The sequence below is a fragment of the Euleptes europaea genome, chromosome 13, assembly GCF_029931775.1.
Source record: "Euleptes europaea isolate rEulEur1 chromosome 13, rEulEur1.hap1, whole genome shotgun sequence".
Taxonomy (NCBI): Eukaryota; Metazoa; Chordata; class Lepidosauria; order Squamata; family Sphaerodactylidae; genus Euleptes; species Euleptes europaea.
In genome coordinates, this window is record NC_079324.1 from 60951469 (window position 1) to 60977394 (window position 25926).

Below are 25926 nucleotides of genomic sequence, written 5' to 3' on the forward strand. Positions count from 1 at the left end.
ACCATGCCTGCTTGCTGCAGTTTGAAGAGTGTGTGTGAATATGAAACTTCTAAAGTGGTACGCATTCAGAGTGTTTACTACGGGAGCATTAAGTGGGCCATCCACTCCGTCGTCTTCTTGTATGTCTGGTAAGTTGAAAAGAAAAACATTGAAAATAGGCCAGAGGTTTGAGTGAACAGGGGAAGTGGCGCGGGCTGCAATCCTGACATATAACTTTTGTCAGAATCAATGGGATTCGCCTCTCTAAACGTGGCTGCGATCAAGTTGTAAGAGTCCCTCATCGATTAAAACTCTTAAGTTGCACTAAAAGTATCAGGGGAAACCAGTTGGTTAAGTGAAGTTGAAAACAAAAAGGCGTTCCATGGGACCTCAAAGATTGACTGAAATACGAACTTTAATTCCAGACTGAGTGATAATAAATCTGCCAGCATTTAAGGAACCACAGGCTCTTTTTTGGTTTGTGCTGGTAATACGGCTGCCACAGAGGTTTAAGCAGATGTATTGCCAGAAAATTAACAGCACAATCCTATGCTGAGTTACTCCAGTATAAACCCATTGAAATGAATGGGCTTAGACTGGAGTAACTCTCTTTAGGATTGTACTGTAAGCCATTATTGCATTTATTTCACCCCGTTGTTTCCCTGCCTTTTGTCTACACAACAAACCTGTGAAGCGGGTTGGAAGAGCAGTTTGCTCAAGATCAGCAGACAAACCCCAGAATTCTGTCTGGGGTAGCTTTTATCAGTCACACTGATGCAGTGATGGGAGAAGCTGCATGTGATGGAATTTTCTCCCTCGCTGTAAAGGCTAAAGGTACCAGTTTACTCAGAGTTTGAACGTGGCAAATTTAGCTAATACAGCGTGTTAAAATAAAAGAAACTGAAACTGCATTCCTGAATATAAAGACTGAAATAATTGAGATGTATATTCAGAATTGGAGTTTATTGTCTGGAACTACAACCTATCTATTTTTAACTACTTTATCCCAAGGAAAGGGAGGGTGCTTAACTTACTGTGCAGTCCTAAGAACGCTTTCCTAGCTGTAAGCCCCATTAAATAGGCTTGAGTAGGATTCTGAGTAGACCTGTTAAGGATGGTGCTGCTAACAGCATGATTTATGAGAAGAATTTTACTTCTAGATGTCTTTGTCATTCATTTATTTATTTATTTATTTGATTGATTGATTGATTTCTTGCTTGCCCTCCTCGGCTAAGGCCAGGCTCAGGGCGGGTCACATCATTTAAAATGTATATCAGCCATAAGATTTTAAAACAATAAGACAATAACATTTTAGCTAAAACCAGGCAAGTCTCAAGATGGTGCTCCAATACTACTGACTTAGAATCACAGAGTTGGAAGGGACCACCAGGGTCATCAAGTCCAACCCCCTGCACAATGCAGGAAATTCACAACTCCCTCCCCCTCCCACAGCCCTAGTGACCAGAAGATGGCCAAGATGCCCTCCCTCTCATCATCTGCTTAAGGTCACAGAATCAGCATTGCTGACAGATGGCCATCTAACCTCTTCTTAAAAACCTCCATGGAAGGAGAGCTTACCACCTCCTGAGGAAGCCTGTTCCACTGAGGAACCGCTCTGTTAGACTTGACCAAGTAGACAGGCAGTTTGGGAAACGGGGACAATTTAACATCCTTTCCCAGCTTAGATCCATCCTGGAAGGCTCCCCCCACCTCATGGTTTCTGTTTAGAGTCAAATAACACATCTGGCACGGCATCCATTACAAAATGGCTCAAACTTAACAAAAACCCTCAGGGATTGTCGTCATTGATATTACATGACAAATTTCAGTCGTCATGGCTTGTAAGTGTCCAAAGTAAATTAGCACATTTAGGTTTTTCTACCCACTTTATATTAGAGCTAAGCTTAGATCAGGCTATAACATCAGTTAAACAGAGAGTTAAGGACATTGGACGACAATTAGACTTGACTAGAACACCATCCTTTATTGCCTCAGCCACAACTAGATACCTGTTGGCGCCAGCCACATATTTGCTTTCCCTTGAAGCAAATAGACATAGAAAAACATTCACACATGCCAGATGCTCAGCATTGCCCTCAGTCTTACTAGAGGGTCATTATAAAAAAATCCCCAGGGTTCAAAGATTTTGTCTGTGTGGCAGTGGGCAAGTTGATACCACGGAACACATTTTACTATTCTGCCCTCTTCATGAAAATGCTCATGCTGAAGTGATTTCTCAGTTGTTGGTAAGATTCCCAGGCCAGGACTCAGTGGATAGGGTCGCGAAATTGTTAAGCGGCGAGAACCCTCAGGTTAAACTCAGGTTGCCAAATTTTGTGCTGTCTCTATGAAGCTTCATAGACTTCTGCTAGAATTATGTTATTGGTACTTATTGCACTTTTTTCTACTCCATCCACTTAAATGTAAAGTGTTCTTAAAATTTATATAAATATGTCTCATTTTTTAAACTTTTTTTATATTGTTCATGCGAGGTTTATTGTTGTATAGTTTTTACTGGTCTGATTGACTGTACCAATAAATATTATAGCATTCCACGTGTGCAAATTCAACATCACACATCATGCGGCCCTTCCTATCCGCACTAACTTGGAAACATCACAGGCCAGCGTCGGGACTTGAACTCCCAGAGCTGCAAAGCTTTTCCACTTATATTGATAGTGTATTAATTGGCCCAGTTGTCTGAAATGTAGATTTATCTCTGACATGTATCATTTAGCATTTGGTTCACATGAGAAATGTCTTCTAGACAAGCTCAGCATTGTACGTTTGACACTTGACATTTCCACTCACGCCGGATGGGCTTGTGACTTAACTGTTCCACACTTAAAGTTCCACACTTCTTTTCAACGTTAAGGAAGGGGAAATGTATGCTTCCTTAGTCTGTCACAAAACAGATTAAGAAACATTAAAAAATAACGACATCATTTCATTTTAAAATTGTCATCTCTTTGAGAGAACTAAGGAGACCAGTTGCAAATGTGTACAGGGACTGGGGTGTGGCCGTTCTTGTTTTTCTTATTTGGTCAGTTGGTACGTACTCAGTAGGTGGCCAGGGGAGGGGGAACTAATCTCTCTAAGCCTCAATTCCCAATCTGTAAAATGGGAATAAAAAGAACATGCCAAATGTTCTCGGGAAGAATGAGGTTGGCAATTTATGTCCTTCTTGTCTTGTCATCTCTTCAAGCATTGTACTGATTGCTGACAAACGCTATCAAAAGAGGGACACCGTCATCAGTTCAGTGCATACCAAAGTGAAAGGGGTAGCTCAGACTGAACAGAGAATCTGGGATACAGCAGAGTACACTGTCCCCATGCAAGTGAGTTTCTTTTTTCCCCGTGTCACAAGTAGCCACTTTTTATTGTCAGTTGTTAAGATATCTTTCTCCTGCTTCCTTTCTTCCATTATGGGTCTCAAGAGAGCCATCGTGGTGTAGTGGTTAAGAGTGGTGGACTATCATCTGGAGAACCAGGTTTGATTACCCACTCCTACACATGAAGCCTGCTGGGTGACCTTGGGCCAGTCACAGGTCTGTTAGAGCTCTCTCAGCCTCACCTACCTCACAAGCTTTCTGTTGGCATTAAAGGTCAAGTCTGGAAAGGGCTTTAAAGATCAAGATCATCCCTCATATATGGGTATATGGGTGCTCCAGTGGTTTTAAGATGGGGGTCACAACTGGAAGCCCAAGCTCATTGGGGGGGCAGTAGGAAGCGGGCTAGGGTTGCCACCCTCCAGATGGGCCTAGAGATCTTCTGGAATCACAATTTATCTCCACACTACAGAGATAACTCCCACTGGAGAAAATGGCTGCTTCGTAGGGTGGCATCTATGGCATTATACCCTGCTGAACTCCCCTCCCCAAACTCAACCCTCCCCAGAGTCTATCCCCAAATCTCCAGGAATTTCTCCAACTGGAGCTGGCAACCCTAGGGGCTGACCTACCAGCCCTCCTCTGTTTGAACCTTGAGGAAATCCACTGGCCTCTTCAAATCTTGGTTGACCAGTTGAAAACCTGATCTTCTAGGGTGTTGATTGTAACAAACTAATTTTCTTCTCTTTTTCTCTTTTTTTCCTGTGTAGGGAATAGATTCCTTCTTTGTGGTAACAAACATCATTATGACTGAAAACCAAATCCAAGGACTTTGCCCTGAGGTAACTTTATGTTTGCAAGCGATCATATCGTCTCTGTAAAAATAACACATTCTTTGGAAACAGTAAGCAGCAGCAGATTTTTAATTAGTGTCTTATAGCTGTGGTGATCCTATGCGAGTGAATGTTGAGTCATCTTTTTTCAGTTGCTTGATGTGACTGGGTAAAACGTGAACAAGCAAGGACTTGTCCAGCCATCTTTCTTTGCATTTTTTTGTTCAGTTTGAATCTTCTGGCTCTGGGAATCAGTGGGATGCATCCGGTGCCTGATTGACGCTTGGTGTCAGCTCACAAGTTGTTTCCTCAAGAGTTTAGGGGAGAATGCAATAGGTTACCCAGCGCCCGTTTGCTGGCCTCACTGGGCTGATTGGCTTTTCAGCTCTGGCTTGTAGCGCCACAGGGTCCTGCTCCAGGGCTGTTTTCACTTTCCAGTCCACTCCTGTACTTGGCCCATTGCAAGGCAGGTGAGGGGAGGTGGAAGCCTAAACATCTTATAAAGCTCGATATCCATGTGTATGTTGGTGAATCGACTTTCCCCTTCCTCTCTTTTGCTTAGTTCCCCAAAGCCAAAGCAGTTTGCTCTACCGACAAGAGCTGTGTTAAAGGTCGTATGGACCCCCAGAGTAACGGTAGGTGGATTTTATCTTGCCAGCGCATTGTAGGAGTTTCCTCTTCTGTTGCATCTCTGAGCAATACATCAGCAATACAAGGCAAACTGCCCACCATGACTGATTTTCCACCTTCAATTTACGGCCATAGGCCAGCTGACACGAACAGTGCCCCAAATGAACAGAGCCTGTGCCCTAGAAGAGCCTTCCGTGGTATTTGTCCTTGGGATCTAGTATTCAGAGATATACTGCTCTGGTACATGGAGGCTCAATTTAACAACAACAACAATGCCATTACACCACTAGGAGTAGTGTGGTGCAGTGGACTAGGTCTGGGGTGACACAGGTTCAGATCCCCAGCCACAATGCTTACTGGGTGATCTTGGGCCAATAAATTTCTCTTAGCCTGGCATACCACACAGGGTTATCATGAGGGAAAAAACAAAGGAGGAGAGAACCACATATACCACTCTGACTTCCTTGGAGGAAAGATGAAATAAAAATGTAGTAAATTAATAGACTGAGTGAAAGCTGCATTATTTTCTTGGACATTAAATTGACTTTAACAAATATGTTGCCTATTAGCATGCAGAAATCTTTGGGCATTTTAAGAATTAACAGATTTTGGCTCCAGCATCAGGTATGAGCATAATATTTACTGAAAGAATGTGGTGGCCACTTGCCAGGCAGTCGATCTTATTCAGCCTCTAGGGCAGGGGTGTCAAACATAAGGCCCAAGGGACAGATCTGGCCCCTTGAGAGCTCTTATCTGCCCAGTGGCGCAGAGTGGTAAGCTGCAGTACTGCAGTCCAAGCTCTGCTCACGACCTGAGTTCGATCCCAACGGAAGTTGGTTTCAGGTAGCCAGCTCAAGGTCGACTCAGCCTTCCATCCTTCTGAGGTCGGTAAAATGAGGACCCAGCTTGCTGGGGGTAAAGGGAAGGTGACTGGGGAAGGCACTGGCAAACCACCCATAAAACAAAGTCTGCCTAGGAAACGTTGGGATGTGACGTCACCCCATGGGTTAGGAATGACCCAGTGCTTGCACAGGGGACCTTTACCTTTATATTTTAAGTAAAAAATAAAATCATTAATTGGCTTTGCCGGTGTCTTCTATAAAGTTTGACTCTCCAGTACCTGGCGTTCTGCTTTATGGTAAACATGACCTGTCCTGACCAAGTGACATTTATTGTCATATTCGGCCCTCATAACAAATGAATTTGACACCCCTACTCTAGGACAATGATATTTCTGCTTTTTCTAATGGGAATAAACTAAGCAAACCCCTTATAATAAAAGCTCCCCTCTACAGGAATTCAAACGGGCAGGTGCGTGAAGTACAACGCTACCCTTAAAACGTGTGAGGTCGCTGCCTGGTGCCCAGTGGAGTCCATCAAAAGTGCTCCAAGGTAAGGCGTTTTTTGTTTACTTTTTATAAGCTCACTATAATGCGCTGCTCTTTTTTTTAATACTCTGCATGTTAATTACTCACACTGTCCCAGTCCTGGGGATAATGGAAGGCCTATCTGATGTTTCTACATCTCCAGTAATAGCTGTAAATCTCATCTACTGTTCCTGGGGACTTTACAACCCATTCAGTGTTAGATGTGTCATGACTTTTCAAATGCTCTAATGGTCCCTATTTTATGGAACCTGTTCCTGGAAAATCACGGCATCCACTTTGCCCCTTTTTTCGCATTGGGGGATGCTTTGTTAATGTCTTTAGTACTAGCATTGTAATTACAGTTGCCAACCTCCATGTTTCTCAAAATTCCAAAAGTGCCATCAGGCTAGGGTTGCCAGATACCCCCCTCTCCATCGGTGGGAGGTTTCTTTGGGGCAGGGCTGGGGCTGCCAGGTGGTTTGGCGGGCAATTGCCCACCAACACCACCCACCTGGCAACCCTGCCTCAGGCTCAAATTGGAGATCCCTGCTCGAGAAAGAACTGAGTATGTCAATGGCTCCATCTGGACTCTAGTGTAGATGCAAGTAAATGGATTCACCTGAACACTAAAGGCACTAGGGTGGTCTCCCATCTGCTGTTTCACACTGGAAACAAAGAGGTGTGTCTTCAGTGGTTGAAAATACATTGCCAGGAGCATTATGCTTTTCTGGTGTAGCCAGCGTGGTGTAGTGGTTAAGAGTGGTGGTTTGGAGCCGTGGATTCTGATCTGGAGAACCGGGTTTGATTCCACACTCCTCCACATGAGCGGCGAAGGCTAACCTGGTGAACCAAGTTGGTTTCCCCACTCCTCCACTCCAGCCAGCTGGGTGACCTTGGGCTAGTCATAGCTCTCTTACAGCTCTCTCAGCCCCACCTAGCTCACAGGGTGTCTGTTGTGGGAAGAGAAGGCAATTGTAAGCCGGTTTGATTCTCCCTTAAGTGGTAGAGAAAGTTGCCATAGAAAAACCAACTCTTCTTCTGGGGTATCATTAGTCCAAAGAACTGTCACGCTCTGGGCTTTTAAAACAGTGGCGGCCAAACTATTATGGAATGCATGTATGCAGTGCGTAGTAGGTAGGGAAGAGCCTTGAGTAATGTGGAGTGGGGGGAAAAGGCTTGTGATTCTTGGTATGGGATTCGGGGTGTTGCAAGCACGTCTTCGTTTCCACCTATGAAACACCACAGGCTTTCTGGCTAGCCCTTGAATTTTGTGATACATGGTTGCAGTCTTTAACAAGAAGGAACTTGTCTGAAATCATTCTCCGTCTAGGCCTGCTATTCTGAGGAGTGCCGAAAACTTCACCGTCCTCATCAAAAACAACATCCACTTCCCCAAATTTAATTATACCAAGTAAGTTTTGAAAAGTTCTGTAACTCCGAAACAAGACTGGTTTTTTGTTTTTGTTTTAAGATACAGCCTTTTCCCTGGAGGCTGCCCCCGGCCAGGGAAAAGCAGTGTGGACCCGGCGGGGGCGGCCGCCGGGTCCACACTGCTTTTCCCTGGCCAAGGGCGGCATCGCGGCCTCCCTGCAGCCGCAGGAGGCCCCTGGAGGCCGCCCCCGGCCGGGGAAAAGCGCCGGCGGCGGCCCTCCCTGCAGCCACAAGAGGCTTCTGGAGGCCGCCCCTGGCTGGGGAAAAGCAGCAGCGGGCCTCCCTGCGGCCGCAGGAGGCCCCTGGAGGCTGCCCCCGGCCAGGGAAAAGCGGTGCGGACCCGGCGGGGGCGGCGGCGCGGCCTCCCTGCAGCCGCAGGAGGCTTCTGGAGGCCACCCCCGGCTGGGGAAAAGCGGCGGCGGCAGCGGTGGTAAGTTCCCCTCTCCCTCCTCCCTCCCCCCTCTACCGAATTGACCCGCGTATAAGCCGAGTTCGGCTTTTTCAGCCCTTTTTTTGGGCTGAAAAACTCAGCTTATACGCGAGTATATACGGTAGTACAGAAACAAAATTAAGAAATGGTTTTCCAATCGCTTTCAATTTTCTTTTAAATGTTGAAGGAATCCATAGAGATACAATGCAGATGTATGGAATGTTTACGCTTTTTTAAACAATTTGTTTTCAGAAAGGTATAACATTTGATACAATTTAGTTTTATGTTACTTGTTGAGTTAAAAACTTTGTGTGTGGGGTTTCCCTGCAGAAGAAACATTTCACCGGAATTCAATATTTCCTGCACATACAACAAAATCTCTGCTCCATATTGCCCCATTTTCCGCCTGGGAGATATTCTTCACACAGCAGGAGAGAATTTTTCAGAGGTGGCCATTCAGGTATGTGGCATTTCTCCTTTAAAAAACAACAACGATACTCATGAGTGTTCTGTGCTTCCTAGTAGGTAAATTCTAAAACGGTAAGCATGAAGGTGACTAGTTCCTTGCAACCAGGTGTTTTCTAAACAGAGGTTTTGTAGCATCTTAAAGAATAACCAGGGTTTATTTTAGCACAAACGTTTGTGGTCTAGAGGCTACTTTGTCAGATATACAGTGGATTGTAGTTGACAAAAACTTATGCTAGGATAAAACTTCCTTAGTCTTGGAGGAGCCTCACAAGGTTGCCAACCTCCTGGTGTTGGACTCTATGGCTTTATACTCCATTGAAGTCCCTCCCCAAACCTCGCCTTCCTCAGGCTCCACCCCCAAAATCTGCAGGTGTTTCCCAACCCGGATCTAGGAACTCACAGGACTCCTGTTTATGTTTGCCGCAAGCTACTCCTCTAGGATTATCAGTATCCTGTGAAAACTCCCATGGGGATAGGGTTGCCAACTTCCAGGTGCTAGCTGGAGAGCTCCTGCTATTGCAACTGATCTCCAGCCGATAGAGATCAGTTCACCTGGAGTAAAGGGCCGCTTTGGCAATTAGACTCCATGGCATTGAAGTCCCTCCCCTCCCCAAACCCTGCCCTCCTCAGGCCCCACCCCAAAAACCTTCCTCCGGTCAAAGAGGGACCTAGTAACCTTCCATGGGAAGGCAGAGATTGCCCTGGAAAGCAGTGATTCAGACGATCTACGGGTTTAAGAGAAAAGCTCTTTCTCTAAAAGGGTCTTCATTCTGGGTCCCTCAAGTTGATCTGAAAGGTGGTGATCCCAGTTCTGATTGTTAGGGTTGCCAGTCTCCAGGTGGTGGCTGGAGATCTCCCTCTATTACAACTGATCCCCAGGCGACAGAGATCAGTTCACCTGGAGAAAATGGCCACTTTGGAAGGTGAACTCTGTGGTATTACACCCCAGTGAAGTTCCTCCTTCCCCAAACCCCACCCTCCTCAGGCTCTGCCCCCAAAATATCCAGGTATGTCCCAACCCAGAGCTGGCAACCTTATCTGGGTGGCTCTCACTTGCTTGGCTACAAATCTCCATTCCCTGTGCACAGGGTTGTGTGAACTGGGCCTAGTCTCTGACCTAATTTTATCCCTTTCCCATACTCTGCCCCCTGTCCAGGGGGGTGGCTTGCTAAGTCCTGGGTCCCAGTTAGGGGTGCATTTTTAGAAAGAACTTCCTTGTTTTTTCCTTCTGTCTTTTGACAAACTGCCAGGAGACACTTGCAAGATGTTTCAGTTTGTCATTAAAATAGATTTTTTTTAAAGCCCTGGGCTTTTGCTAACTTCCATAATTGTTTCATGTCTCTTCTCAGTCAGTTGCTCTTAGTTTCTGCTACTTTTAACACTGCTTTGATGTAGCGGAGTATTCTAGTCGGTAGTATGGTTCTTGGCTGTTTTATTGTCAAGAGAAATCCATCACGTTTTTATTCTGCACCACCGCCAGGAATCTCCGGGGGCAGCTCTTCCCTCCCACATTTTATCCTCACAACAACCCTCTGGAGGAGGTTAGGCTGAAAGACAAACTCACTCCCAGTGAACCATGGTTGCTCAGGGAATTGCAAGTCCACATCTATTCCTCTAGCCCTAGGGTTGCCAGCTCTGGGTTGGGAAATACCTGGAGATTTTAGGGGTGGAGCCTGAGAAGGGAAGGGTTTGGGGAGGGAAGGGACTTCAATACCATAGAGTCCAATTGCCAGGGTGGCCATTTTCTCCAGGGGAACTGATTTCTATCGGCTGGAGATAAGTTGTAATAGTGGGAGATCTCCAGATAGTACCTGAAGGTTGGCAACCCTGTCTAGCCCAATGATAGTCACTCAGTGATTCAGGAGCCACATGTGGCTCTCATATGCCACCTGTGGCTTGTCTGAACATCATTCCCCAGTGTGGCACCCATCCTGTCTTCAGGAAAGTGAGCAAGGCCCTTGACTGTTGATTGGCAGGTGGTTCTCACTTTGAAACAGCTACTGCCAAAGGAACAGAAAAGCTGCGAGCCTCCGTGAAGTGCAGGCCTCCTGCTTGGGATGGAAATGAACGTGGTTCTTCTGGTTGATGGTAATTGCCTGTGTGGCTCTTGGTGACTCTCAGAGTGGTTACCATTGCTCTAACCACTATATAGCACTATAGTTGTATGAACTCAGTTTAAGGTATTGGCTGTTATAATATATGTTCAGTTGTTGCCACCTAGTGGCCTTATGTAATAATTGTTGGGGAATATCACTGGGCATGTTTGAGTGTGGAGGGGTGGAGCGTGGTTGTTCCTGTTCCCTGGCTGTTGGAAGATGGAGGCCTGGCTGAGGCCTTATGATGTACATCAGCAATAAATATAGTTATGCACGCTCTTCTTGGCTGATTCGGACTTCCTACATTACAGCTATCACATACAAAGCTGTTTATGGCCTTGGCCCTTCTTATTTGTGGGACCACCCCTCTCCCTATGATCAGCCAGGTTGCCAGGTCGCTCTTCGCCACCGGTGCCTGAGGAGGGTGGGGTTTGAGGAGGGGAGGGGCTCCAATGCCATAACTGATCTCTACCTGCTGGAGATCAGTTGTAATAGTGGGAGATCTCCAGCTAGTACCTGGAGGCTGGCAACCCTACTCATGTCAGCAAGGGCTTCTACAAGTGTCAAATGGACAAAATCTACAACTGCCCTTCTTCCCCTCTGCACTTGGGGTTCCTCTGTGTTTGTGGCTTTGCCCCATAACAGCTACTTTGTGGTTGGCTCCACCTCCTCCAGCAGCTGTTTTGTGGTTCAGCTCACCACCCTGTGTCAGAATTCCTAAGGTGCCCACAGGCTGGAAAAGGTCGGGGACCCCAGGAGACGGCCTTTGAAAATATTTTGAATAAATGAACGAACAAAGGCATTAAAAAATCCCATTGTCGTCGTCCCCCAGCCCATTATCGGACAACATTTTTAAAAGTTATTTTAAACTGCAGTCTGGAAACACTAAATAATAATGAACAAAACGTAATTACAGAAAAGAAGAAAAACACAGGAAAAAGAGCAAACGAGCGTTGAGCAAGGGATCTTACTGAAGAACAATTCATGATATAGCTGCCTCCATTATTCAGTGTTCATATACACCAAATAATGGGGAATTTAGCTGGCTTTTCAGAGAGGCCGACCCCCACTTTTGAAAATGGGATGAAAAGTAACCATTGTTAAAAATATGTTTCTGATGAGAGGCCTGCCTTGTCCCGCGGAGGAGATCTGACCCATAAGCATTATGTCCCAGTTCCAAACTGAAGTGCCTTATTCTTCCTTTGCACTGCTCTTTGAGTCTTTGAGACTAAGAGAGGAAAGATGATAAGCTCTCTGTGTGCTTCAGATATCTTTGAAAGGATCTCTGGTAGCAAGTGCTTATTTTAAGGCCACTGGAAAATATCTATTAAAATAATTTATTACCTCTGTTTACAGAGGGTTCCTAGGGTCCTCCAAACTCATGGTATGGCACTTAAAAGTTGTAGCTATAGGCTTTGTTGGTGCAATGGGAGAAAAATGGGGGAACCATCCCTGTGAGGAAGTAACCTGAAAAAAACAGGATGAATACTAAATAGTGCTCAGTACGTTGATGTAAAATAAAACGATTTTTCAAATTAATAAAGTAGTAATAATAAACTAAAATGAACAGAGTCATATTGGGTTCCAGTACAGCTGCCCTGACCTGGATGGCCCAGGCTAGCCTGATCTCGTCAGATCTCAGAAGCTAAGCAGGGTCAGCCCTGGTTAGTATTTGTATGGGAGACCACCAAGGAAGTCCAGGGTTGCTATATGGAGGAAGACACTGGCAAACCACCTCTATTAGTGTCTTGCCTCGAAAACCCCATAAGGGGTCGCCATAAGTCGGCTGCGACTTGACAGCACTTTACACACACACACGCACACAGCTGGAAGACTAATTTTTGTGGTTGATGATTTCTGAACTGAAGTAAACTGCTCTGTTGTTTTATCAGTTTGCATGTTATATTGTAAGCTACCTCAGAGATGCTTGTGTGGAGAGGCAAAGTAGAACTCTTTTCAGTGTGCAAAGTATGTCTTTGCATTGGGAAATTCATGGAGAACAGACCAGTCTCTCTTGATTTTGGTGAGCCAGCTGCCGCATCTGGTCGGTCAACCCCCATCGTTGTTGTTTTTAATTGTACCTCTTACTGTCTCATTCAAGGGAGGCATTGTGGGTATCGAGATCAACTGGGATTGCAATCTGGACCAATGGCTCCATCGCTGCAGCCCCAAGTATGGCTTCCGGCGCCTGGATGACAAAAAAGCAAGTGAAGCATTATACCCTGGCTACAACTTCAGGTAAGGATGTCATTGAATTTGCTGCCACAGGAGGCATCTGCTCACCTAAATAAATAAATACATAAAATAATAACGAATATATAGTAGATACCCCACAATTACCAGTCAGGGACAGGAGGAAATGGATGCAGCCATTCTGTGAAGCATTATTTATTTTTCCTTCCGAAGGGCAACAGAATTTGGAAATCCTGCTCAGGAGACCATGGGAATGCAACACAGTCTTTGGTTCTTGTAGATTATCTGGGCTGTGTAACCATGGTCTTGGTATTTTCTTTCCTGACGTTTCGCCAGCAGCTGTGGCAGGCATCTTCAGAGGAGTAACACTGAAGGACACTGTCCTTCAGTTTGGAATTTAATGATAACATGTAGCATAAGAACATAACAGCAGGCATGCTGGATCAAACCAATGACCCACCTAGTCCAGCATCGTGTTTCCAGCAGTGGCCAGTCTTATACTCCAGGAAAGCCTGCAGACAAGACACCTGGACAGCAGCCCTTACCTGATTGCTCCTAGCATCTGCCAATCAGAGGCATTTTTCCCCTGACGGTCCCATTGAGCCATCATGGCTAGCAGCCAGGGATAGACCCCTCCTCCATACATTTGTCCAACCCCCTTTTAAATCCATCTGAGCCAGTGACCATCAACATATCTTGTACAGTGAGGGGGGAAAGTATTTGATCCCCTGCTGAATTTGCCCGTTTGCCCTCTGACGAAGAAATGATCATTCCATAATTTTAATGGTAGGTTTATTGTAGCTGTGAGAGTCAGAATAACAACAGGGAAACCCCCAGAAACCCAGAAGACAAAAGTCAGAGATTGATGTTCATTATAATGAATGAAATAAGTATTTGATCCCTTTGCAAAAGATGACTTAGTACTTGGTGGCAAAACCCTTGTTGGCAATTACAGAGGTCAGACGTTTCTTGTAGGTGGCCACCAGGGTTGCACACATCTCAGGAGGTATTTTGTCCCACTCCTCTTTGCAGATCCTCTCCAAGTCAGTAAGATTTCGAGGCTGATGTGTAGCTACTCGAACCTTCAGCTCCCTCCACAGATTTTCGATGGGATTAAGGTCTCCCACCCCAGGACCTTAATGTGCTTCTTGAGCCACTCCTTTGTTGCCTTGCCCGTGTGTTTTGGGTCATTGTCATGCTGGAATACCCATCCTCGACCCATTTTCAATGCCCTGGCTGAGGGAAGGAGGTTCTCACTCAAGATTTGACGATACATGGTCCCGTCCATCGTCCCTTCAATGCGGTGAAGGTGTCCTGTCCCCTTAGCAGAAAAACACCCCCAAAGCATAATATGTCCCCCTCCATGTTTGACGGTAGGGATGGTGTTCTTGGGGTTGTAGGCAGCATTCCTCCCCCTCCAAACACTTCGAGTTGAGTTGATGCCAAAGAGCTTGATTTTGGTCTCATCTGACCACAACACTTTCACCCAGTTCTCCTCTGGGTCATTCAGATGTGCATTGGCAAACTGCAGACGGGCCTGTACATGTGCTGTCTTGAGCAAGCGGACCTTGCGGGCTCTGCAAGATCTCAGTCCTTCACGGCGTAGTGTGTTACCAACTGTTTTCATGGTGACTATGGTCCCAGCTGCCCTGAAATCATGGACAAGTCCCCCCCATGTAGTTCTGGGCTGCTTCATCACCGTTCTCATGATCATTGCAACTCCACGAGATGAGATCTTGCATGGAGCCCCAGACTGAGGGAGGTTGACAGTTAGGGTTAGGGTTAGGGTTGTCACCTTCTCACCAAGCTGCTTGGCAATAGTCTTGTAGCCCAGTCCAGCCTTGTGCAGGTCTACAATCTTGTCCCTGACATCCTTGGACAGCTCTTTGGTCTTGGTCATGGTGGCTAGTTTGGAATCTGATGGATTGATTGCTTCTGTCGACAGCAGAACCCTAACCCTAATCTGGCTGGTTGATAGGGTATCAAATACTTATTTCACTCATTATAATGCACATCAATCTCTGACTTTTGTCTTCTGGGTTTCTGGGGGTTTTCCTGTTGTTAGTCTGTCTCTCACAGCTACAATAAACCTACCATTAAAATTATGGACTGGTCATTTCTTCGTCAGAGGGCAAACGGGCAAATTTAGCAGGGGATCAAATACTTTTTTCCCTCACTGTAGTATGAGGTGCTTAAGCCATGGCCAGTTATATTTGACTTTTGTAAATACACACAAAATCCCCCCGGTCTGTTCCATGGTAGAAAAAAGAACTATTTGGCACAAGTCATAAGTATGGGGCTCACTGCCAAAACGAACATTGATGGCCTAAAGTCAAGACAACTTTTGAAAATGTATTACACAAATTCATAAAGCATATAGACCCATGAACAGCTAGATTGTGAAATACTATTGTAATCTTCCTTGAATCATGAGAAAAGGAGGGGTATAAAAGTTTAATAAACACATAAATAGAACTTCCATGTGCCAAGGCAATGTACCTTTGCATTCCAGAAAGCTCTTGCCATTGTACTCTGCTTGTGAACATCAAGCATTTGGCTAGCCACTGTTAGAAAATACTGGACTACACTGAACTATGGCCTTCTCCAGCAAAGCTCTTGTTATTCCTCATTCAGATGGCCTTTCTTCCTCCCACTAACATTATGTGCTAGGCAATGTGCCCTCTGAAATGTTAATACATTGCCATTAATCAGGATATTCAAATAGCTGCTGGCAAGATAATTGTATTTTATTTAATTCTGGAAAAGAAAGTCATCCAGTTTCCAGTAACAATATTAATATATGCATTAAAAGCTAAACCTGCACATCTGTGTACAGTTACCCAAGAGTAAGCCACAATGGCTGGGGTGGTTTACTTCTAGGTAAATCTCAATAGAATGGGAGTAAGACTAAACAAATCATCTGATCCAACAGCTTTGTCAAGGCTAATTCAAACTAGACAGTAAAGTACCATACAGCTATCATTTCTAGTAATATCTTGGCCACTCCTCAGAATGGCATATTTCAGAAGAGAAAGCTGTTCCCAAAATAGCTCAGCTGCTGAAGATAAATTCACTGATTAGCAAATTTGGTGTTAGTGAAAACAAGAAGATAAAGGCAGGGCTATATGTATCCTGTGATTCTGACTCACACTACAAATGCAAAATTGAGAAGTCAGAGCTAATCAGTCATCCCCCATACCCACACGCACGTTTCTATAAAAAAACAATTTTCTAGCCCTTAGGCTTTCAAGATCAACTTGCAAGAGCAGGGGCCATGCTTGGTAGAATCTCCTAAGGCAGAGTGGAAAGAAAGGAGGATTTTTAGTAACCCTGAAATAGGGCCATAGTCCCCTGCATCTCTCTCCGCCTGAGGTTCGTTTCTCACTGGACCCACATTTCCCTGTTGGGAATCTATGCACCAGCAGTCTCCAAGCTCAAATCAAGTCCCCGCCCCTTTAAATGCTGCTTTGTAATTGGCTTACTTTGTAGAGCTTGCTATGAGAGAAAATCCCCCCCAAAAAACCCAGTTGCCGCATAAAAAAGCATTTTAAGACCAAAAACCAAAAAATTGAGCAATCTGAAAGGGAGGGGGGGAAGAAATCCAAGACTTGGTTTTAAAAAAACGTTTCTTTTGCTCAGAAAAAGCTCCCAGGAAGCAGGAAGCATTTGAATCCCTTCCTCTTTACATACTGCTTTGTAATTGGCTGTGAGAGAAACCAAGTTTACGTGTCCTGCACTTTGCCTTATGCTTGGGGTTTCACCTGGTCTGAGCTCAGGGGAGAGGGAAGAATCAGCGGAACGAGAAACAGAAGAATGGGAAGTCCCGGGATTTGTGAGGGCTGACAGTGAGGTCATCTCTAATGGACGTAAAACTCATGCATAACTCCAGGGAACAACCAAGACACCCTGGGTGAACGTGAGTGAAAGTACCCATGCATAAACGACCTTAGAGAAAGCCAATGTACAGGGAATACAAAATGACTTTCCCGGACTTGGAAAACAAGTTCTGTGAGGCTTCTGGCATTGGTACCACAGGCTCAGCCAAGTGTTTGGTGCTAAAACATGCCCCAGCCAGAGAGAGTGCATTTACTGTTTCTACTAAAGAGGGAAGAACAACCAGCATGCCTCGGTCACCAGCCAAATGACTCACTGGAGCCTGCAGCACAATGAAAGGAAGATTGCAAAATTCAGGGATCACATGTTTGCAAAGACTTCGTAGTTCTGTGGTCCACCTTTGGACTAGAATTGTTAAGAGTCCCCCCATTTAGGATCACAGCCCAGATTATGCATGCAGGGGAATGAGGTGGCAGAATTAGGGTTGCCAACCTCCAGGTACTAGCTGGAGATCTCCTGCTATTACAACTGTCTTCCAGTTGACAGAGATCAGTTCACCTGGGGAAAATGGCCGCTTTGGCAATTGGACTCTATGGCATTAAAGTCCCTCCCCTCTCCAAACCCCACCCTCCTCAGGCTCCGCCCCAAAAACCTCCCGCCAGTGGCAAAGAGGGACCTGGCAACCCTAGGCAGAATGGAACGTACCACATCAGACTGCAGGTGAAGCATCAGGACCTCACATTTCGGAATGCCCCCCATGTAAGAAAAAATCCTTGCATACAGAAAATCAACAGACTAAGCCATCCTTCACATGGAGATCCCCCAGAATTACAACTGATTCCCAGACTAGAGAGATCAGTTCCCCTGGAGAAAATGGCTGCTTTGGAGGGTGGATGCTACAGAATTATACCCTGCAAAGGTCCTCCTGTCCCTGAACCTCACCTTCCCCAGGCTGTACCCCCCCACCCCCATATCTCCAGGAATTTCCCAACCCAGAGTCGGCAACTGACTCTCAAAAACCTATACCCTGAATATCTTGTTGATCTCGAAGGTCCTACTTGCATCTCAGCTGTTCTACTGCAGACCAACAGGGCCACACTCTGAACCTATGAATCAAAGAGAAGAGGTTCTGCTCTGCCAGTCCTCTACTTGCCAGTCCTCTACATACATATATATATATGTATATATGAAGAAATACTTGAAGCTGGAATTCCACTCCCCACCCTTCCTGATGTACAAGTGGTACACCTCATTCTCAGGGTTTTGGCAGCTTGTGCTCCTAGGTGTATAAACCGAGCCTAACAGGGACTGCATGTTATGTATGCATGGATCGTGAGAAAGGATAAGATCTTCCAGCTAGCAAGAATCTAGGCAAGACCCTGCCGTGGAGACTGAATATTATGTTCCCTTGTTAAGTCCTAGGAGTTTTTTGGTTGTTACAGATTTGCAAAGTACTACAAGCAGGCCAATGGGAAGGAGGAGAGGACCTTGATCAAAGCTTATGGTATCCGCTTCGATATCCTGGTCTTTGGCACGGTAATGGCAGCCTCGTTTTCCTTCTTGGCCAGTAATTTCAGATTGCGAGAAACAGGAAGTATAAAAACAATAGCCACCAGAGGAAAGGTTTGAAATAATGGTGGCACTTCCTAGCAATTGCGATATGAATTGAATTTTTTATTTCTCTGAGCATGTTGGGTATGTGCCTTCCCCATCACATGAACACATGAAGCTGCCTTATACACATGAAGATGCCTTGGTCCATCAACGACAGTATTGACTACTCAGACCGGCAGCAGCTCTCCGGGGTCTCAGGGAGGGTCTTTCACATCACCTACTTGCGTAGTCCCTTTAACTGGAGATACTGGGGATTGAACCTGGGACCATCTGCATGCCAAGCAGATGCTCTACCACTGAGCAACAGCCCTTCCCCAAGCTTAGGTAACTCCACCCAGGGCTGTTGCCTTAGAGGAAGCCTGGAATGTCCCACGCCCCCTCCTCAATTTTCAATCCAAGCTAATTATGTGGTCTCTGTCCTTGCAGAGATATGGAGGACACACACACAAAAACACACATATAGTGCTTATATCCTGCCCAGTTGTTCTTGTTTCCAGCATTCTGTGGCTAATACATACAGAGGAAATGTGGTGACTGACAAGCATCTGGTACTTGCTTAATTCTGATTAAACTTTATGCTTTATTTCCGCTAGTTTGCAGTCACTTACAACACCCCCTCCCAAAGACCATTCACACATTATGGTTCACATAGGCTGAATCTGGATTCCCTGCTTTAACTTTATGACAGATGTGAATTATGGGTTCTCCCCAATTTCTTTACATGCAGTGCCCGACTTCGATTGTGAGAAGGAGATTCTCACATAGTGAGAAGGGGATTCACCCTGTCAACATATGTCTAAGTTCTGGCTAGTCTGCAGTTTGCTAAACAGATCATACTGATCAGAGTGACAGCTAAGTCATGTGAGTATGCTGGTCTGATCCAGTTTGTACAGCCAGGAATGGGGATTTCCAGAATGACTCATCTCAGGTGAACTGTGATTGGTCATGAATATGTATATATGTCTGTGTATTGAATGTAAATTTCTTCTTGCCTGGAATATACGTGCTGGCGAAGCACTTTGATGCTCAGAGCTGTGAATGATAACAGCTAAAGGACTCTGTGTATATATTGTAAATAAACTGTACATAGCAGAACTGCGTGGTGTGAAGTTGCTACCAGGTAAACTCCTGAAGTCCAGACACTCTGTGCGCGACACACACACACACCCCACACACAAATTGTTTTCTTGACCTGAACTTGTTCTGGCGGGGGGGGGGGGAATCCATGTTCCCCAGGGTTGTTTTAGGTCTTGGAAATAGTCAGGTGGGGGGAGAGACTGTATTCCCTTCTCACCATGGGTGCAATCTGAATTGTGCACAATGTGTGTGGGAATTGAGGAGAACCTGCAATTCACATTTAACTGAAGGACAGAGTTGGGAACTGAGACCCAGCCTGTGTAGACGGTATTGTGTGAATTTCCTCAGCACCACATTTCTGGCAGTTGGCCTGACTCCATTCATGAAAGAGAAATAACAGTTTCTTTCTCTTACTCTCTCTTTACAATTAATTTCTCTTTTGCGTTTCCCAAAGGCAGGACAATTTAACTTCTTTGAGTTGTTGGTGTACGTAGGTTCAGCACTCTCCTATTTTGGCCTGGTAAGACAGAGTTTTATATCCTGTGGTACTTAAGGTGGTAAGGGATGATTTCTGGAGAGAAAATTCATTAAAAAAGCTGAATTGCTGCCCTCTTTCAATGTTTATTTCCAGGCTCAATTAGTCGTTGATTTCCTTATCACTTCATACACATTTCCCTGCTTCAAATCAAACCCAGTGAAGGAATATTATTACAGCAAGAAGTGTGAGTCGGTACCAGGGCCCAGATGGGTAAGAACCAAAGCTATCCATTGCCTGATTACATCTGAGCTAGACTACTGTAATGTATTTTACATGGGGCTGCCTTTGAAGAGTGTTTAGAAGTTCCTATAGGCAGCAAAGGCACTTGGGGAAAAGATTTTGGATCTTGGCAATAATTGGCTAATTTATTGCTCAATTAAATTATTGTTTTGAAAGGTCCTAAACAGTCATAGTGACACAAATTAAGGCAGTGGCAGTCTTGATGCTATATCTTCTACTACTATTTATATCTGATATACTAAATACATTTCTAGAGGCTAAGCATACATGTTTCTTTGTCTCTTTTGCTGGACAGAGTCTGTTGTATGTGGCATATGTTGATGAGCCCCACGTTGTTATGATTGACAAATTTTTGAGGACAAGCTTACAGAAAATGAAAGGCGAAATTATTCACGTGAGTTGAGACCTTTCTTATATGTGTGTGTTAAGTGCCGTCAAGTCGCTTCCGACTCATGGCGACCCTATGAATGAAAGTCCTCCAAAATGTCCTATCTTTGACAGCCCTGCTCAGATCCTGCAAATTGAAGGCCGTGGCTTCCTTTATTGAGTCAATCCATCTCTTGTTGGGTCTTCCTCTTTTCCTGCTGCCCTCAACTTTTCCTAGCATGACTGTCTTTTCCAGTGACTCTTGTCGTCTCATGACGTGACCAAAATACGACAGCCTCAGTTTAGTCATTTTAGCTTTAGGGGCCTTCTGATTTCTTGGCTGCAGTCTCCCTTTTTGTTGATGGTGGACCTAAGGAATCGAAAGTCTTCAACAATTTCAATTTCCTCATGTCTACCTTAAAGTTGTGTAATTCTCCTGTAGTCATTACTTTTGTTTTCTTGATGTTCAGCTGTAGACCTGCTTTGGCACTTTCTCTTTTAACTTTTAGCAGTAGTCGTTTCAAATCTTCACTATTGTCTGCCAATAATGTAGTGTCATCAGCATATCTCAAATTATTAATGTTCCTCCCTCCAATTTCCACCCAACCTTCATCTAAATATAATCCTGCTTTCCTAATTATATGTTCTGCATATAGATTGAAGAGATAGGGAGATAAAATACATCCTTTGTCTGACACCTTTGCCAATTGGAAACCATTCCGTTTCTCCATATTCTGTTTTAACTGTGGCCTCTTGTCCAGAGTACAGGTTGCGCATCAAAACGATCAGATGTAGTGGCACACCCATTTCCTTTAAAGCCAGCCATAGCTTTTCATGATCCACACAGTCAAAAGCTTTGCTGTAATCTATAAAACACAAGCTGATTTTCTTCTGAAATTCTCTCGTATGCTCCAGTAACCAGTGTATATTTGCAATATGATCTATAGTGCCTCTTCCTTTTCTGAAACCAGCTTGAACATCATGCATTTCTCGTTCCATATATGGTAACAGCCTTTGCTGTAAGATTTTGAGCATCACTTTACTTGCATGAGAAATTAATGCGATGGTCCGATAGTTGCTGCAATCTTTGATCTCTCCTTTCTTGGGAATTGGAATGTAAATGGATCATTTCCAGTCTGTGGGCCATTGTTTTGTTTTCCATATCTGTTGGCATATTCTTGTCAAGATTTTGATGGACTCTGTTTCTGTGGTTTGGAATAGCTCTATTGATATCCCATCTGCTCCTGGTGATTTGTTTCTCCCGATTGCTCTCAATGCAGCTTTCACTTCACTTTCTAAAACTGTAGGTTCTTCTTCAAAAGATTCTTCTTGGAAAGAATCTTTTATCCTTTCATCTCTTTTGTATAGTTCTTCAGTGTATTGTTCGTACCTTTTTAAAATTTTGTCCTCATGATATGACAGCCATTTTGTGACCGCGCACACCACCTTTGTCAGAATTCCAAGCTGCCCCAGGCTCAAAATGTTTGGAGACCCCCACCATTTCATAACGCATACACCATATGTCTTCCTACTGCAGAAACGCTCGGGCGATTTCATGCATGCTGCCAAACTCCCACCGCGACATCTGGATGAAGCGGCCCCCCTGGGAAACGCCGAAGAGCTGCAGCCCCTTCAAAAGAAAGAGGACGATTCTTCCTGCCTCCAGCGTCCTTCTTGGTGCTGCTGCGGAAGATGCCGCCCAGCGCAGCCGTACTGGGAGCAGCTGTGCTGCCGGAGGAAGGGTGGGACATGCATCACCACTTCGGCTCTGTTTGAGCAGCTCGTCCTTTCCAGATCCACGCTGGAGTTCGTCCTCCTCTATGAAGACCCCTTGCTGGACCTCAAGGCAGAGGCTCTCACCAAGCAGCTGCGACACTGTGCGTATAAGCAGTACATCCGCTGGCGCTTTGGAGAGGATGGCAACCTAGAAAAGCTGGCTGTCCTCCCAAACTGCTGCCGGTGGAAAATCAGAGAGGCCTTTCCCAGCGAGGATGGCCAGTATGCTGGCTTCAGGAGGAAGAAATAACTTTCCGTGGAGACTTTCCATAGCAGGACCTTAGCACACATGGGGATAAAATAGATACATTGAACCTGCAATGAAATGTGGTAGGGGGGAACAGTTTGGAAATCCCCCCACCCTAACAATCTCTCACTGCCAGCAGTCTGTAAACACTAAGAGGGGTTGCCAGCCTCCAGGTGGGGCCAGAATTACAACTGATCTCCAGACTATGGAGATTGGTTGCCCTGGAGAAAAGTGCTGCTTTGGAGAGTAGACTATAGCATCACATCCCAACTGAGCAACCTCTCCTCTCCAAATTGCACCTTCCCCAGGCTTCACCCCCCCCAAATCTCCAGGAATTCCCCAACCCAAAGTTGGCACCCCTATGTTCCTCCCCCCCCTTGCCTCACTGTCAACATTCCATACCTCGTGGAGCAGAGTCAGGCCATTTTTAAAAGTTTTTGTTTTCTTTCGCCTTCTCTGTAGATTTGGGGTGCCCTTGAGTTATGTGGAGACTGTCCCTTTGTCTATGGCTGGCCTGGTTATGATGCCTTCATTAACATTATTGGGAGGGGAGGACAGCCACGTCATTATTAATTCAGTGGGAGGTGTTACACCTCTTCCAAGAACCCCACCCCTCCAGAGGCTTCACCATGACAGCCAGCGTGGTGTAGTGGTTAAGAGCGGCGGACTCTAATCTGGAGAACTGGGTTTGATTCCCCACTCTTCCACATGAGTGGTGGACTCTGATCTGGTGAACCGGGTTCGATTCCCCACTCCTCCACAGGAAGCCAGCTGGGTGACCTTGGGCTAGTCACAGTTCTCTCTGAACTCTCTCAGCCCCACCTACCTCATAAGGTATCTGTTGTGGGCAGAGGAAGGGAAGGTGATTGTAAGCTGCTTTGAGACTCCTTAAAGGTTGAGAAAAGTGGGGTATATAAACCACCTCCTTCTTCATGCCTAACTAAAACTAGGAGAAACAACCCCCTTGTTTTAGTTGTTAAAGCAACTAAATACTGAGAACCTGCATAGCCTTTTGGGGGGCACTGTATTTGAAAAGCAAACAATGCTATGAGAAAGTAGTATCATGCTAATCTCGGGCACCTTGGCCGGCTGATTCTTCTGGGAAGCCATCCATCTCTTTGTGTCTTTTGTTTTACGCAGTTTGGGTCGTTCTGGCCCAATGGCTCCACTGGTTTTTGTTTTTTTTAAAGGTTCCTCTGGCAAGGGGAAAGGAAAACCTGTAAGTAGCAAGCACCAGGCTGATAGTTGCTTAATTTCTGGCATCGGTTCTTCGTGGCAGTCTAATCCATTGTATTCCCAGTGTCTGTTTATAATGCATATTTAACTGAATTATGTCTGTGGGGAAACATTTTAAACGGACGGAATGGCAAGTTATGCAGACCACAGAGGCCACTTTATATCATTCCAGACATCTCTGCTCAGCAGCTAGTTTCCCTACAAGGCCATTTTGATGAGGTGGGCAGAGCTGGAGGGTCTGAATCCCCTTCCCTCGAAATGGCTTGTATGCAAGGGCACAGTGCTCTTCCACACATGCTCCCTTTTCCTCTTGTGCGTGTGTGCATTTAGCTAAAGCTCTGGCAGTTGCTGATCCCTTTGTTATGATGGTGGCAGTCCTTGGCATAGACGAGGACAGAGAAAAGGAAATACTTCACTCGGAGGGAGCTTACGGAACTCACTGCCACATGATGTAGTGCTACTAGTTTAGTTGACTTTAAGTGAGGATTCGGCAAATTCATGGAGAGGTCGATCAGGGGCCGTTAACCACAATCACCAAGTGGAATCTGCATGTTCAGAGGCAGTAATCTGAATACCAGTGCTGGGGGGGGGGGCAACAATGGGAAGAACTTTGCCTCCTTGCTCCTGTGCTTTGCTTGTCCTGCTTCTGAGGTTGTCAGGCAATCACTGCGTAAAACACAATGCTGGACTAGATGGCCTTTAGAAGCTCCCATTGGTCTGATCCATCCTGGCTGTTCTTATGTCCTTATATTAGGCCATTTTGCATTTCATTGTAGATTATTGAGAGCCAGCATGGTGTAGTGGTTAACAGCAGCAGACTCTAATCTGGAGAACTGGGTTTGATTCCCCACCCCTCCATATGAGTGGCAGACTCTAATCTGCTGGGTGACCTTGGGCTAGTCACAGTTCTCTCTGAACTCTCTCAGCCCCACCTACCTCATAAGGTATCTGTTGTGGGTAGGTGATCATAAGCCACTTTGATACTCCTTAAAGGTAGAGAAAAGTAGGGTATAAAAACCAACTCTTCCTCTTATTGTTAGAACAGTTGCAGTGGGTTACCCAATCTGCATGATATGGTGCTGTCCGCAAACAGCTTCCCAAGTGTAGCTGCTACATGGAACGATTTAAAGTGGACTCTGCATAGCTGTAGTCATAAAATGTCCAGGTCCTACAGAATCTGAGCAGTAATTTTGTAAACAATTAACTTCCACCACCCCTACCACTTTCTTATAATGGAGCTTCTACAGGTACTACTGTAGTTTTACTGGCTAGATGGCCTGCTTGCACATGTCTGTGTTAATCATTGTGGTCCACTGGTAGTGTGTGAGGGTGGGTGGGCGGAACTGTCTTCCATTTCACAGATCTTTGCCTGGTTGCAGAACATAAACAAGCAGCTGGGTAGCTTATTCCAATCCTGAGCTAACATTTCTGCACTGACACAAATATTTGCTTAGTTGTTTGGGGAACTACTGGGGCTTGTTTTGATATCACATTTTAATTTGCCATTTTTAATTTGCCATTTTTAATTTGCCATTTTTATACATTTTTGTTAATGTGCTGCCTCTGTTGGTTCATGTGATAATAAAGGTTCTGTAGAAGAATACTTGTTTAATCAATCCATACATTTTGCATTTATGATTTTTTAAAATCTGCATATGTAACCTGACCTGGATGGCCCAGGTTGGCCTGATCTCGTCAGATCTCAGAAACTAAGCAGGGTCAGCCCTGGTTAGTATTTGGATGGGAGACCACCAAGGAATACCAGGGTTGCTGTGCAGAGGAAGGCACTGGCAAACCATCTCTGTTAGTCTCTTGCCCTGAAAACCCCAAAAGGGGTCGCCATAAGTCGGCTGCTACTTGAAGGCACTTTACACACACACACACACAATCTGGAGGGTGCAGGCTAGCCCCATCTAAGAAACTAAGCAGGGTCAGCCCAGGTTGGTACTGGGATGGGAGACCACCAAGGAAGTCCAGGGTTGCTCTGCAGAGCCAGGTAATGGCAAACCACTTCTGCTTGTCTCTGGCCTTGAAAATCCTACAGGGTTGGTTGCCAGTGTGGTGTGGTTAAGAGCGGTGGTTTGGAGAGGTGGACTCTACTCTAGAGAACCAGGTTTGATTCCCCACTCTTCCACATGCCTGGGGGAGGCTTATCTGGTGAGCTGGATTTGTTTCCCCACTCCTCCACACTAGTCACAGCTCTCCTAGAGCTCTCTCAGCCCCACCTACCTCCCAGGGTGTC

The 25926-nt window shown here is 45.4% G+C and overlaps 1 protein-coding gene across 1 annotated transcript; it reads left to right on the forward strand.

Moving 5' to 3' along the window:
• P2RX7 (purinergic receptor P2X 7) lies at positions 1-22472 on the forward strand. Its single transcript, XM_056859289.1, has 13 exons — positions 1-128; positions 3185-3317; positions 4079-4150; positions 4704-4776; positions 6067-6163; positions 7469-7549; positions 8330-8459; positions 12665-12801; positions 18033-18126; positions 19736-19801; positions 19913-20029; positions 20355-20453; positions 21963-22472. The coding sequence occupies exons 1-13, from the start codon at positions 4-6 to the stop codon at positions 22449-22451; spliced, it is 1713 nt and encodes a 570-aa protein (XP_056715267.1). The 5' UTR covers positions 1-3; the 3' UTR covers positions 22452-22472.
• The last annotated feature ends 3454 nt before the right edge of the window (positions 22473-25926 follow it).

What these genes read in the sequence shown, in the direction of transcription:
- P2RX7 (XM_056859289.1), top strand. Translation starts at nt 4, where the DNA reads ATGCCTGCTTGCTGCAGTTTGAAGAGTGTGTGTGAATATGAAACTTCT. An exon ending in TCCATCAAAAGTGCTCCAAG is followed by an intron (nt 6,164 to 7,468) that starts GTAAGGCGTTTT and finishes TTCTCCGTCTAG; the next exon opens with GCCTGCTATTCTGAGGAGTG. An exon ending in TTTCAGAGGTGGCCATTCAG is followed by an intron (nt 8,460 to 12,664) that starts GTATGTGGCATT and finishes GTCTCATTCAAG; the next exon opens with GGAGGCATTGTGGGTATCGA.